The sequence below is a fragment of the Eretmochelys imbricata genome, chromosome 6 (genome assembly GCF_965152235.1).
Source record: "Eretmochelys imbricata isolate rEreImb1 chromosome 6, rEreImb1.hap1, whole genome shotgun sequence".
NCBI classification, from domain to species: domain Eukaryota; kingdom Metazoa; phylum Chordata; order Testudines; family Cheloniidae; genus Eretmochelys; species Eretmochelys imbricata.
In genome coordinates this window covers 7480240-7493070 of record NC_135577.1, presented here as the reverse complement: position 1 = coordinate 7493070, position 12831 = coordinate 7480240, and the positions used below count along the sequence as shown (strand labels likewise).

Below are 12831 nucleotides of genomic sequence, written 5' to 3'. Positions count from 1 at the left end.
TTTTTATAAGCGTGTGTTTCTTTTTCAGCACATGCACTTGCTTCGGTGTTAAAGGTACGTTTCCTTTTAAGGTGTTGAGCGCTATTTCTGAGATGGCTGCTACTAGATCGTCAGAGGACGAGCACAGTATAGCCCTCCTTTGCTGCGGGGACGATTTGCTAAGTAATTTTAAAAGGCCCAGGTTTCTTTTCACGCAGCTAGACATGTTTTCAGTCAGCAACCCCGGCTGCTAAAAAGGGGCCTGCCAATAATTCATCTCTTTTTATACCGGGCTGTTGTTCTTTTTAAAGTATAAACTGCCGGCCAGTCTGGAGGGAAAAGACCAGTTCTTAGCCTATAAGCTTCTGGTGTGGAAGCATTTAAATCCACCACCAGGTAGCCATAAGGCCTTTTGGTAGCATCTTCAAAAGCTTCTAGAAAGAACTGAGCTTTGCCGAGCGAGTGTAGCAATTTGTAATCTGTCCCTGGCGTTTTTGAACAGAACCATGTACTTTGTGTTTAGGTTAATAGTGCGACTCTTTTTTCCCTGGCAAAATACGTTCTGAACTATATACATAATGCTCAGGTTCCTGTGATGCACGTACGTGGTAAAGGCTTTCTCGATTTCATCGCTTTCACAAGCAGAGTTCATCAGATCGTCTATGATAATCATGTTCACTTTATTGGTAGGAAACAAACGGTCATTGTCAAAAGCATCAGGCAGACCCTCCACAAAATTGATAAAGGGATATTTACAGAGCAGTTCTTTATACAGAGGTTGCCAACAACTGTAACACCACACAATATTCTCAGGCGTAACAGACAATGTTTGTTTGGCATTATCCAATACATTTTTTATAAAGTAACTTTTCCCGCAGTTGCTAGGCCCCGCGAGAATTGCAGAAAAGGGGTGTTTCCACCTCGTATCCATTTTTCAAAAGCCGTAGGGCAGGGTTTTAAACCCTTCTCCTAGGACCCTCTTGTTGTAAACGACTTTCTGTGTTTTTTTAAGGGTTTTTGTCTCTATTTGCCACTGATTTTTGTTTCTTACAATAGAGGGCTGCTGCACCTCTATCTTTTTTGATGGGTTTTCTTGCAGGCCCGTGCAATAGTCCAGGACTAGATCTTTCAAACTGTCAAAGTTGATCTTTTCACAGTTTGCTACGTTCAGGGTAATACCTTTGACCTTCATACAAGCCTTTCCTCCCGACAGTTTATACCCGTATGTTTTTGGGCCTGCCGACACAAACGCGGTGATGTGTTGATCTGGTGGGATTTCGCTCGTGAGGTCCCCTAAATAATCCCCCAGAGGGGGATTCCAGGCCCCCTCCTTTTTCACAAATATCACCGAGTCAGAGTCGTGGTACAGGCACCGCTCTTGCAATCCGTCTAGGAGGTTGTATCGTTCTAAGCGGGCATAAGCAGTGGTGAAACAGGCTATGAAAACATTGGTATTGCCAGAGACAGAATAACGGTCTTTTGCGTGCTTCCAAGATACGCACGCTGTTTCATCGTCGATAAACTCACAGGATAAAACCTCGTAGTTGGGGGAAAATAGGTACTGAAAGAGTTCATCGGGGTCTCTCACGATGCTGGTTTTGGGTAGGTTGGTTCTTTGGCCGAATTTACCCCACAGAGAATTTAAAAACAGTTTAGCAATTTGGCGTTTAGCGGGGTTTAGCCTGATCTCGTGTCGGCGTAAAAGCACGCCTTCTTTCTGGTAGAAATCGTTCACATACTTATTTTGTTTGTCTTCGTCTGTGCACCAGCTGGGATACCCTGAAGCCTCTTGTTTCTGGTGGAGGTGTAATTTTATGTACTCTGAAAAGAGTTCATCAGATTTTTTATTAAAATGCCAGATTTCATAGATTTTAGCCACCACGTACCCCTTCGCTATGGCTGCGTTCAATTCCACAGTGCACCAAGTCCCCAGGATGGCCCTCTCCTCATCTGAGCATGGGTGCACGTCTCCCGCTGCTCGGTTTCCGCACAGATTCGGCATAGCGGGAACATAAGCTTGCCGCCCACTCTGACAGGTAACAATGGGAAAAAGAGGCCTCGTGGGGGGTACACTTTAACTTTTGCAATTCCAAAATAATTTGCAAGGGGTCCAAATTTGTCATAAACTATATCGGGGTGCCCGATAGGGTAGTCTTTGGTTTTGTTTACAAAAGGGTACAAGCTGGTAAAATCATAATAGTGGATTTCTTCGCTGGGCTTAGGTTTATAATATAGATGGATGGCATTCGTCCTCCCCCCAAAAAGAGCATCCCTAGGCATGAGAGGCTGGGGTAACTGGGCTCGGTTTAAAAAGCTCGCAAGCTCCCTGTCTGTTTCTTTCATCACCACCCACTCGTGCTCCCAAAGAGTCCTCACTACAAAACCAAGCCGTTTTAGATAGTCAGTCTTGAGCTGCGTCTTGTAATTAAGAAATCCAAAAGTTGTACCCATCATAGGGTTTTGTGCTTTTTCACAATGACAGGCGACACAGCCGTGAAAAAAACACCCATTAAACTCAAAGGCTGTGTGTACCCCGTCAATATTGGCATAACCGTCTAAAAAGTAGGGGCCTACCTGTAGTTCCCCACCCTGTAAAGCGTGCCGTATTTGTATATTTTCTTTTTGAGAGATATACAACAGCCACTGGATAGATGGGGTCTCTTTTTCTGTCTGTGATAGAATATCTCTTTTTCTGTCTGTGATAGTTGTCTGGAGGGAGAAAAGCTACCGTGTTAGGCTCCAGAAACATAAACCTGTACATAGCCATGCAGACGGATGTCAGCGTTATGTACCGGAACGGATCTATACAGTTTTATCTCGGTGAATTTACCGGGTTCTCTTTCTACTAGATCGACCTTCTCCGTCATATTCATAATTTCTTTTCTGTATAGGATACAAGCCTGTCTCAAAATTTTTACATCCTGCTGGCAGTAATATGCAAGCTCTTTCTGCAGGTCAAAAGTCTCAGAGCTGTGGTCTTGATACCAGTCGAGAAACTCTGCTTTTTCCCTGGGCATCATGCTTTCTACACCGTAGTGCTCCACACCGGGCATAGGCCCCACATAATTTTGATTTTCTAAAGTGTTAAAAAAATGTGGAAAATACCCTTTGCAACCTTCAAACCCCATCGCCTGTGGGAGCTTGCTAAGCTTCATGGGCAAGAAGTTTAAAGAGTCTATAAAACGAATGCCAAGGGCCTTAACTTCCACACACATTAGTTTACTGCCCTGAGTGATCAGTTCTATGCACATCTTTTCCTTCAGTAACTGTCTAACGCAGAAATACGTATCATAACCTTTGGAATTGTGTGCTAGGACCGTGTAGTCCTGCAACTCTTTGCCAATAAAGGTCTTAACAAACATAGAAAGACATTCGTCACCCTTAAATTCCCAGGATTTTTCCGGCTTTAGGGACATCGCAAAAATGTAATTGGGAGTGTGCAACCCAGTCTCCTGCATGCATTCAAAATCATAAAAAATATACTTTTCTGATGATTCGGGCTTTCTAAGGCTGTCCATAAAACAGAGGTGAACGTCTACATCTCCAACGATCAAACCCTGACACTGCTTACAGCGCCTCCCTTTACACCTGTGCCGCTTGTCCACGTACACCTGACACTTATCGCACAAAGTTTTAGACAGGCATTCAACTTGGTTTTTTGACGCACAGTTGACATGTCTGTCTAAACACTCTTTGGACCGACAATACAGTCTACAGCTAGGAGACCTCAGCTGCACACCCATGTTGTCAGAGCATGTTGTGCTCAAGCAGAGACGGCAACGATACCTGCAAGAATGGTCGTGACTGTGCACCGTGTGGCAAAACTCACAGTAATTTTTTGCTCCAAACAACTTTTTCACATCCAGAACCCCATAGTAATGTTCATTGTGCAACAGGATGAAATAAGTCTTAGGGTACACGGGGCCCCCTGTTTTAAAAAAACCCCAGCCACCTTTCACCACATACAGCACCACCTGTATGTTAACTCCTAAATGCTGTTCAAACTTTGCTACATCACTGAGCAGAACCTTTTTTTGATCTGACCACCCCAGTTTCTCGTGCAACTTTCTCGCCTCTGCTAACAATTCTGCATCCGTAGGTTTATGACCGGCCATGACGGCCAAGAGCCCTCCCGCAAAACATAGATTGGTACTGGTGTAAGTCAGGTCTACTAAACATTGTCTCTTTCTATGAATAATCTGACTACTAAGGATAGAATTTAAAACTCTTCAAGCGCCCCCACCCCTATTTTTTACAACTGTCACAACGAGGCGCAACGTCCCATCGAGATGCAATTCTCTGTTGCTCTGAAGCAGCTTTGAGGCCTGGTTTAAGAAATCCTCAGCGGACAGCTCATCCCTAGTTCTTCTGACTGAAAACAAAGGGTTAGTTAAACGACGGCTCTCTAAACGTAACTGTACGTAATCATCAGGGCCTACCCTACCATTAATGTCATCAAGAACTAGCTGTATCCCTCTGTGTATGGCTTCAACAGCCTGTTGAGCTGAATTTATTTGCTCAAGATGGACAAAACGAAACTCCTCACAATACACCGACCCCCCAAATCTGGGTAATTCACGTTGCCAACTTCTCACTCTCTCCATATACACCTCTGCATTTTCAGGGTTACTTGGGGGTTCCTCTACGGAACCATCAGTGGCATCTTCTACATCCAATACTAATTGAGAGTCAGACTCTGAGACGCTCTGAGGGTCATTGGGAGTAGATGGGACTCCGTCTAGAGAGCACTCTGGGGAATTTTCTAAACCAGAGTCTGATTTCGCCTCCCCATTTTCAGACATGCCAGTTTGAGAGCCTCTGGTAGGGGGCATCTCTTTTTGGTTTTTTTCCCTCATTACCTCTTTAGCCCTTTTTAAAATTTTTACAGCGACCCTGGCCTGGAATTTTTTGGCAGCCATCTGTTTATCCCCCAAGCGCCGTCCGCCCTTTTGTTTACACACGAGCTGATGTGTACCCTTGAGGGTACCCCTTTCCACACCTAGTCATGCCTGATCAGAGCCACCTTTCCAGCCCCCCTTTCTTTTAGGCCCCCTGAGGATTCAGCGTCCATCAGTTTTCTGAACAAAGAGTCGTATTTTTTCCAAATCTTTTTAGAATGCCGTAGTTTTAGACCCCCCGAGGATACAGCGTCCAACAGTTTTCTAAATGAAGCATCAAACTCTTCCCAAATACTAGAATATGGGGGATCTTTGTCAGTCCTTAGTTTTTTATTCACAACCCCTAGAGCACCTGCTCTGGGTTTGTGAATGTGTGTGTTTCTGCACACAGTCAGAGCCCCTAGAGGGCCTACTCCGGGTTTGTGAATGTGGACGTTTTCGCTCACAGTTTTCTCAGGGCTTGGCGTGGCGGTGGCCACTGAGGAACTGGAGTTGTGTTTGCATGGTTGCAATACCTTGGCATCGCAGGTGTTTTCAATCCTTGGTTTTTTATTCACAACCCCTAGAGCACCTACTCCGGGTTTGTGAATGTGGGCGTTTTCGCTCACAGTTTTCTCAGGGCTTGGCGTGGCGGTGGCCGCTGAGGAACTGGAGTTGTGTTTGCATGGATGTTTTTTACCAGAGTGTTTTGTTTTGTCCTTGGGTTTGACGTAAATGAGGTTTGGACTGGGCTGATGCTTCATCTGCACTCTTGTGCTGTTTTGCGTTGTTAAAGGTCTCAAAGCAGATTCCTGGTTCTTTGGTGGTTCTCAGGGAGGGGTCCTTGTAGCTCCCACTACAGCCTTGTCAGAAGGGCTGCATATGCCTGCTTGGGGCAGGTGGGAAAAAAAAGCATTTTACAAAAACGTAACTTTGCCAGCTTTCTCACCGACACCTAGGTATGTACTTAAAATACAAAACCTCATAATTAACCAGACTAATAAGCAAAATATATTTACCCAGCTTCATCCATTCATCTGTCACTGATACTTGTGAATTTTTCTTTTCAGTTGTCTCTTTCCTTTTTCTTTTGAGCATTTTTACCCGCTCATGTTTTGACCGTGCTGTAAAGCAAACAACATTCTAATAAAACACATGAAACTGTCTAGTAAACTTTAAAATAAAATAAAAAAATATCCATTAGGGTGTTTTTTCTATTTAAAAAAGTCATAGCTTTAAAACAAAATAATCCATTTCAGGCTGTACAACAAACACAGGTTTTGAGTTTATTTCTACCACTTTGAAAACAACCCCCACAAATATTTTTTTTAAAAAATACATCTCATTTTGCAAAGTAAAGCCCTGTTAATTGGAAACACACCATCACCATCAGTTTGTAGACATATACTTTTTAAAAACCACCTATATACTTTTTTTGTAGACATATACTTTAAAAACACACACAAACACAGAGTTTAAAACACTGTTTGCAACAAAATACTTTTCAATAAACCCACATGCTTTTAAAAAGACCCCTGGTTGTTCTGGCCCCCGCCCTGCCCCAGCCATGTGTGCTTGGGGTCTTTGGGGTAAAAAAAAACAAGCCAAAATGTTAGTTAGTATTAGCTCCCAAATCCCTATTCAACCTATGTAATACCTGAAGTTATTAAGCACAACTACAGTTAAAAATGGTTTTTACCTTGGCCTGGTGATGAACTGCAACTTAAAGTTACTGGCTCCATGCTAAACAGATCACACTGCAATAAAGATATGCACCATTATTTACTAAGATAGCATGGCCAAAAAATGGCATTATATAATATATATATATATTCAGAGTTAAAAAAAAACCAGGGAACATACCTCCACTTGCAGTCCAGCAGCAATTCAAGAGAGTTTCTGTTGAAAGAGACAGTCTCCAAGCTACCTGAGGTTTTGGGGTTTTTTTTACACCATCCTAACTCTTTTGTTTCAAAATAGTTAGCAGGTTGATTGGATCACCCCTCCCTAGCATTCCCTTTTGTGATCGGGGGTGGGGAATAAGTTTTCTGCACAATTGGGCTGCTTTTCTTTTTTTTCTTTTTTAAGTTCAAATACTTCCCCCTCCCCCCCCCAGTAGGGCCTTCTTACAGTAACCATTTCAAGTGAGGGGCCCTTTGCAGATATCAATGAATGTCTTGGGGCTTGTTTTTGTTTCTAAAAACATGTTTCTTTCATGCTTAAAGTTTGGTGGGGCGGGGGGTGATTTCTAGAAAAAGTGCCCCGTGGCCTTCAACCAACTCCTGGGCCATATTTAAACTGGCCTATAGCATTCCGCCAACTCCAGGGGTTATATTTAAACTGCCCAATAGCATCTGCAAACTCCTGAGGTTTTATTTCATTTCATATTAATCAGAACTCACCATCCTCACCCACCCACCTCCCTTACTATGGGTGCACCCCCATCAAAATTAACCCTATGGCAACAAGGGTGAGTAATCACAGTCACCCTGGCTATTCAGTGAGGGGGGTGGTTAAACCCGTTCAGTTCAACGGAATAAGTCAGCTCTATTGTACTCAACCACATGTCTGAACCATCCCTGTTTGTTTTATTGTAAACACATTTTTAGGATATTTTTCCCCCTCCCACAACATACATTTCAGCTTTGTCTCTCTTACACAAAAGACACAAGAGCTAGGTTCTCACAAACAATTTTTTTTATTTAAAAGACATACAGCTCCTTGAAAACAAACCAAGATGCTCCATTAAAAAAAGAAAGAAAGAAAAAAAAGACTTTAAGCTCCCTTAAGGGCCAGAGACCTTTTAACAGAAATACAGATAGTCACAAAGCCCTTTTCAATAGATTTTTTTTTTAAATTTACAGCTACCAAGTTTTATATCGCATGTTTGCCCCCTCACCATTTTCTAACTTAATCCTTTTAGATTTCTTACAAATAGCCTTTTTCTTAAGCAGGGTTCTGTAACTTTTTGTGCGGACCGGACGGTCAATATAACGCTCTAAGCAGGCATCTTCCGGTTTGGTCATTTTCTTTAAAAAGTGGTCAGGGTCTCCACTGAACTGCACAGCATTTATCAAGGTCACCCCTTGTGCTAAATGTTCTTGGGTTAGGCACAGACATTGCGTAACATAACCTATGGCAATAACAGTGTTTAATAAGCTTTCCAAACACAGCTCAGCACACAGGCCCCAGAGCTTGCAGTTAATATCCACTGAAGTCCAAGTCACACAGTCATGGTGCCGCTGGCCTGGGGCATCTATGACACAGCCCTCACAATCTTCAAAAAGCTTTTCCCTAAGACAGTGATTAAGAACAGCATAAACAGCAACGCGTACAATAGTTTGCATGACTTTTTTACTCTCACGACGTGGCACTGGCTCAGTCAGTTCCATGCCAAGCCTCCTCCTAAACTCCTCATAGCCGTCATCCTCGGAGTCCTCTTCAACATTTTGTATCGGCGTTGAGCAAAAACAAGGTGGGCCCGGTTCATCTTCGCTGCTTGGTGCAACGCTGTCCAGAGTCTCCGGGTCCTCTAGAAAGGCATCATCGAGCTGTTGAGAGATTTTTTTCAAAAAAGAAACAGCGTAAGCACCCCACTGCTTGGTTTTTGATTTACACAATCCCTGGTTCCTAGCCCTGTTACACCCCCACCCCGACCGTCACTTCTTAAGCATTCATTTACCTGAGCGTTCATCTTGTCCACTAGTGACTTCCCCGAGCTGCCATCACCTTCCTCCTCTGGGGGGGGGACAACAAGAGGCCATCACGCTCATCGCGGGGCCCCACAAGTGGCTGGGTTTCAGGTTCCGGGGTATCCATCAATGGCTGGGCCAAAGGGCTCCCCTCAATTGCCCCCTCCTCCTCCTCGGAACTGTCGCTGATGTAGCGCTTTCGCCGCGGTTTGTCGAAGGCCCTCGGGGCTAAAACAAAGTCTGAAGTTCTCACAGGGGTGGTGAAGGAGTCCATGTTTCCACGATTTCTAAAACACGCGCTCTTGGTAAAAGAGAGCCTCTTCTGCCCAACGCTGGGCCTTATGGGGTGATGGTGCTGTGCTCTGATTGGGAGGAGTTGTTAGAGGGGTCACAAGACCCACTTCCAAAGAGGACACCCCCACCCCGGAACTCGCCCTGATTGGTCAAAGCTCCTCTCTGGGCGGTCCTACAGGGGCGAAACCCATCCTGATTGGTAGAGGGCAGTGGGAGGAGTTGTTAGAGGGGGTCACATGACATACCTTGCTTCCGGCCACGTGGCAGCCTTGACCCTGGAAGTAATACCCCATGGGGCGGGACTTCCAGTGGGGGGCAGAGGTCAAGGGGTGGGGTGGGTGTCACATGACACACCTTGCTTCCGGTCATGTGGCGGCCTTGACCCCGAAAGTAATAACTCATGGGGGCGGGAATTCCGGTGGGTGGGGCAAAGGGGTCAAGGGGCGGGGCTAAGGGGTCAAGGGGCGGGGTTAGGGTTTGATTGATGGTAGGGCCTTTATACTACTTCTATGTTTTGAATTTAATTACTCTGTAAAGTATCTACCATCCTGATTTTACAGAGGTGATTCCTTTACTTCTATTAAAAGTCTTCTTGTAAGAAAACTGAATGCTTTTTCATTGTTCTAAGATCCAACGGTTTGGGTCTGTGGTCACCTATGCAAATTGGTGAGGATTTTTACCAAACCTTCCCCAGGAAGTGGCGTGCAAGGGTTGGGAGGATTTTGGGGGGAAAGACGTGTGCAGACTACGTTTCCCAGTAAACCCAGTTAAAGTTTGGTGATGGTAGTGGAAATTCCAAGGGCAAAGGGTAAAATTAATTTGTACCTTGGGGAAGTTTAACCTAAGCTGGTAAAAGTAAGCTTAGGAGGTTTTCATGCAGGTCCCCACATCTGTACCCTAGCGTTCAGAGTGGGGAAGGAACCTTGACAGATACAGACAGGGCCGGCTCTACTTTTTTCGCCGTCTCAAGTGGCGAAGCAGAGAAAAGATCAAGGGGCTGCCGCCGAAGTGCTGCCAAGGGAAAGAAAAAAAAGCGGCCGGAGTGCCACCCCGAGAATGGCCAGAGTGCTGCCCCTTCAGATTGGCCGCCCCAGGCACCTGCTTCCTTAGCTGGTGCATAGAGCTGGCCCTGGCTATACATAGCTAATGTTACGCCAATATTTAAAAAGGGCTCTAGAGGTGATCCCGGCAATTGCAGACCAGTAAGTCTAACGTCAGTACCGGGCAAATTAGTTGAAACAATAGTAAAGAATAAAATTGTGAGGCACATAGAAGAACATAAATTGTTGGGCAAAAGTCAACATGGTTTCTGTAAAGGGAGATCATGTCTTACTAATCTATTAGAGTTCTTTGAAGGGGTCAACAAACGTGGACAAGGGGGATCCAGTGAACATAGTGTACTTAGATTTCCAGAAAGCCTTTCATAGAATATCAGGGTTGGAAGGGATCTCAGGAGGTCATCTAGTCCAACCCCCTGCTCAAAGCAGGACCAATCCCCAACTAAATCATCCCAGCCAGGGCTTTGTCAAGCATGACCTTAAAAACCTCTAAGGAAGGAGATTCCACCACCTCCCTAGGTAACCCATTCCAGTGCTTCACCACCCTCCTAGTGAAAAAGTTTTTCCTAATATCCAACCTAAACCTCCCCCACTGCAACTTGAGACAATTACTCCTCATTCTGTCATGTGATACCACTGAGAACAGTCTAGATCCATCCTCTTGGGAACCCCCTTTCAGGTAGTTGAAAGCAGCTATCAAATCCCCCCTCATTCTTCTCTTCCACAGACTAAACAATCCCAGTTCCCTCAGCATCTCCTCATAAGTCATGTGTTCCAGTGCCCTAATCCTTTTTGTTGCCCTCCGCTGGATGCTTTCCAATTTTTCCACAGCCTTCTTGTAGTGTGGGGCCCAAAACTGGACACAGTACTCCAGATGAGGCCTCACCAATGTCAAATAGAGGGGAACGATCATGTCCCTCGATCTCCTGGCAATGCCCCCACTTATACAGCCCAAAATGCCATTAGATTTCTTGGCAACAAGGGCACACTGTTGACTCATATCCAGCTTCTCGTCCATTATAGCCCCTAGGTCCTTTTCTGCAGAACTGCTGCCTAGCCATTCTGTCCCTAGTCTGTAGCAGTGCATTGGATTCTTCCGTCCTAAGTGCAGGACTCTGCACTTGTCCTTGTTGAACCTCATCAGATTTCTTTGGGCCCAATCCTCTAATTTGTCTTGGTCCCTCTGTAACCTATCCCTACCCTCCGGCGTATCTACCACTTCTCCCAGTTTAGTGTCATCTGCAAACTTGCTGAGGGTGAAGTCCACACCATCCTCCAGATCATTAATGAAGATATTGAACAAAACCGGCCCCAGGACCGACCCTTGGGGCACTCTGCTTGATACCGGCTGCCAACTAGACATGGAGCCATTGATCACTGCCCATTGAGCCCGACAATCTAGCCAACTTTCTATCCACCTTATAGTCCATTCATCCAGCCCATACTTCTTTAACTTGCTGGCAAGAATACTGTGGGAGACCATATCAAAAGCTTTGCTAAAGTCAAGGAATAACATGTCCACTGCTTTCCCCTCATCCACAGAGCCAGTTATCTCATCGTAGAAGGCAATTAGGTTAGTCAGGCATGACTTGCCTTTGGTGAATCTATGCTGACTGTTCCTGATCACTTTCCTCTCCTCTAAGGTCCCTCACCAAAGGCTATTACGTAAATCAAGTTGTCATGAGATAAGAGGGAAGATCCTTTCATGGATTGAGAACTGGTTAAAAGACAGGGAACAAAGGGGAGGAATAAATGGTAAATTTTCAGAATGGAGAGGGATAACTAGTGGTGTTCCCCAAGGGTCAGTCCTAGGACCAATCCTATTCAACTTATTCATAAATGATTTGGAGAAAGGGGTAACCAGTGAGGTGGCAAAGTTTGCAGATGATACTAAACTGCTCAAGATAGTTAAGACCAAAGCAGACTGTGAAGAACTTCAAAAAGATCTCACAAACTAAGTGATTGGGCAACAAAATGGCAAATGAATTTTAATGTGGATAAATGTAAAGTAATGCACATTGGAAAAAATAACCCCAACTATACATACAATATGATGGGGCCTAATTTAGCTACAACAAATCAGGAAAAAGATCTTGGAGTCGTCGTGGATAGTTCTCTGAAGACATCCACGCAGTGTGCAGCGGCAGTCAAAAAAGCAAACAGGATGTTAGGAATCATTAAAAAAGGGATAGAGAATAAGACGGAGAATATCTTATTGCCCTTATATAAATCCATGGTACGCCCACATCTTGAATAGTGCATACAGATGTCATCTCCTCATCTCAAAAAAGATACACAGGCATTAGAAAAGGTTCAGAGAAGGGCAACTAAAATGATTCGGGGTTTGGAACGGGTCCCGTATGAGGAGAGATTAAAGAGGCTAGGACTTTTCAGCTTGGAAAAGAGGAGGCTAAGGGGGGATATGATAGAGGTATATAAAATCATGAGTGGTGTAGAGAAAGTGAATAAGGAAAAGTTATTTACTTGTTCCCATAATATAAGAACTAGGGGCCACCAAATGAAATCAATGGGCAGCAGGTTTAAAACAAATAAAAGGAAGTTCTTCACATAGCGCAGAGTCAACCTGTGGAACTCCTTGCCTGAGGAGGTTGTGAAGGCTGGGACTACAACAGGGTTTAAAAGAGAACTGGATAAATTCATGGAGGCTAAGTCCATTAATGGCTATTAGCCAGGATGGGTAAGGAATGGTGTCCCTAGCCTCTGTTTGTCAGAGGGTGGAGATGGATGGCAGGAGAGAGATCACTTGATCATTACCTGTTAAGTTTACTCCCTCTGAAGCACCTGGCATTGGCCACTGTCGGTAGACGGGATACTGGGCTGGATGGACCTTTGGTCTGACCCAGTATGGCCATCCTTATGTTTTTATGTTCTTACGGTCTTCAATAATCCAACCACACCAACATTTTCAGA

General features: G+C 44.6%; 1 protein-coding gene across 1 annotated transcript in view; it reads left to right on the top strand.

The window, feature by feature from the left end:
- LOC144267068 (uncharacterized) overlaps nucleotides 1–12831 on the top strand; it is a 620395-nt gene that overhangs the window by 353660 nt on the left and 253904 nt on the right. The window contains 1 exon segment of the mRNA XM_077820732.1: nucleotides 5284–5295. Within this exon segment, the coding sequence (XP_077676858.1) occupies nucleotides 5284–5295 (12 nt within the window).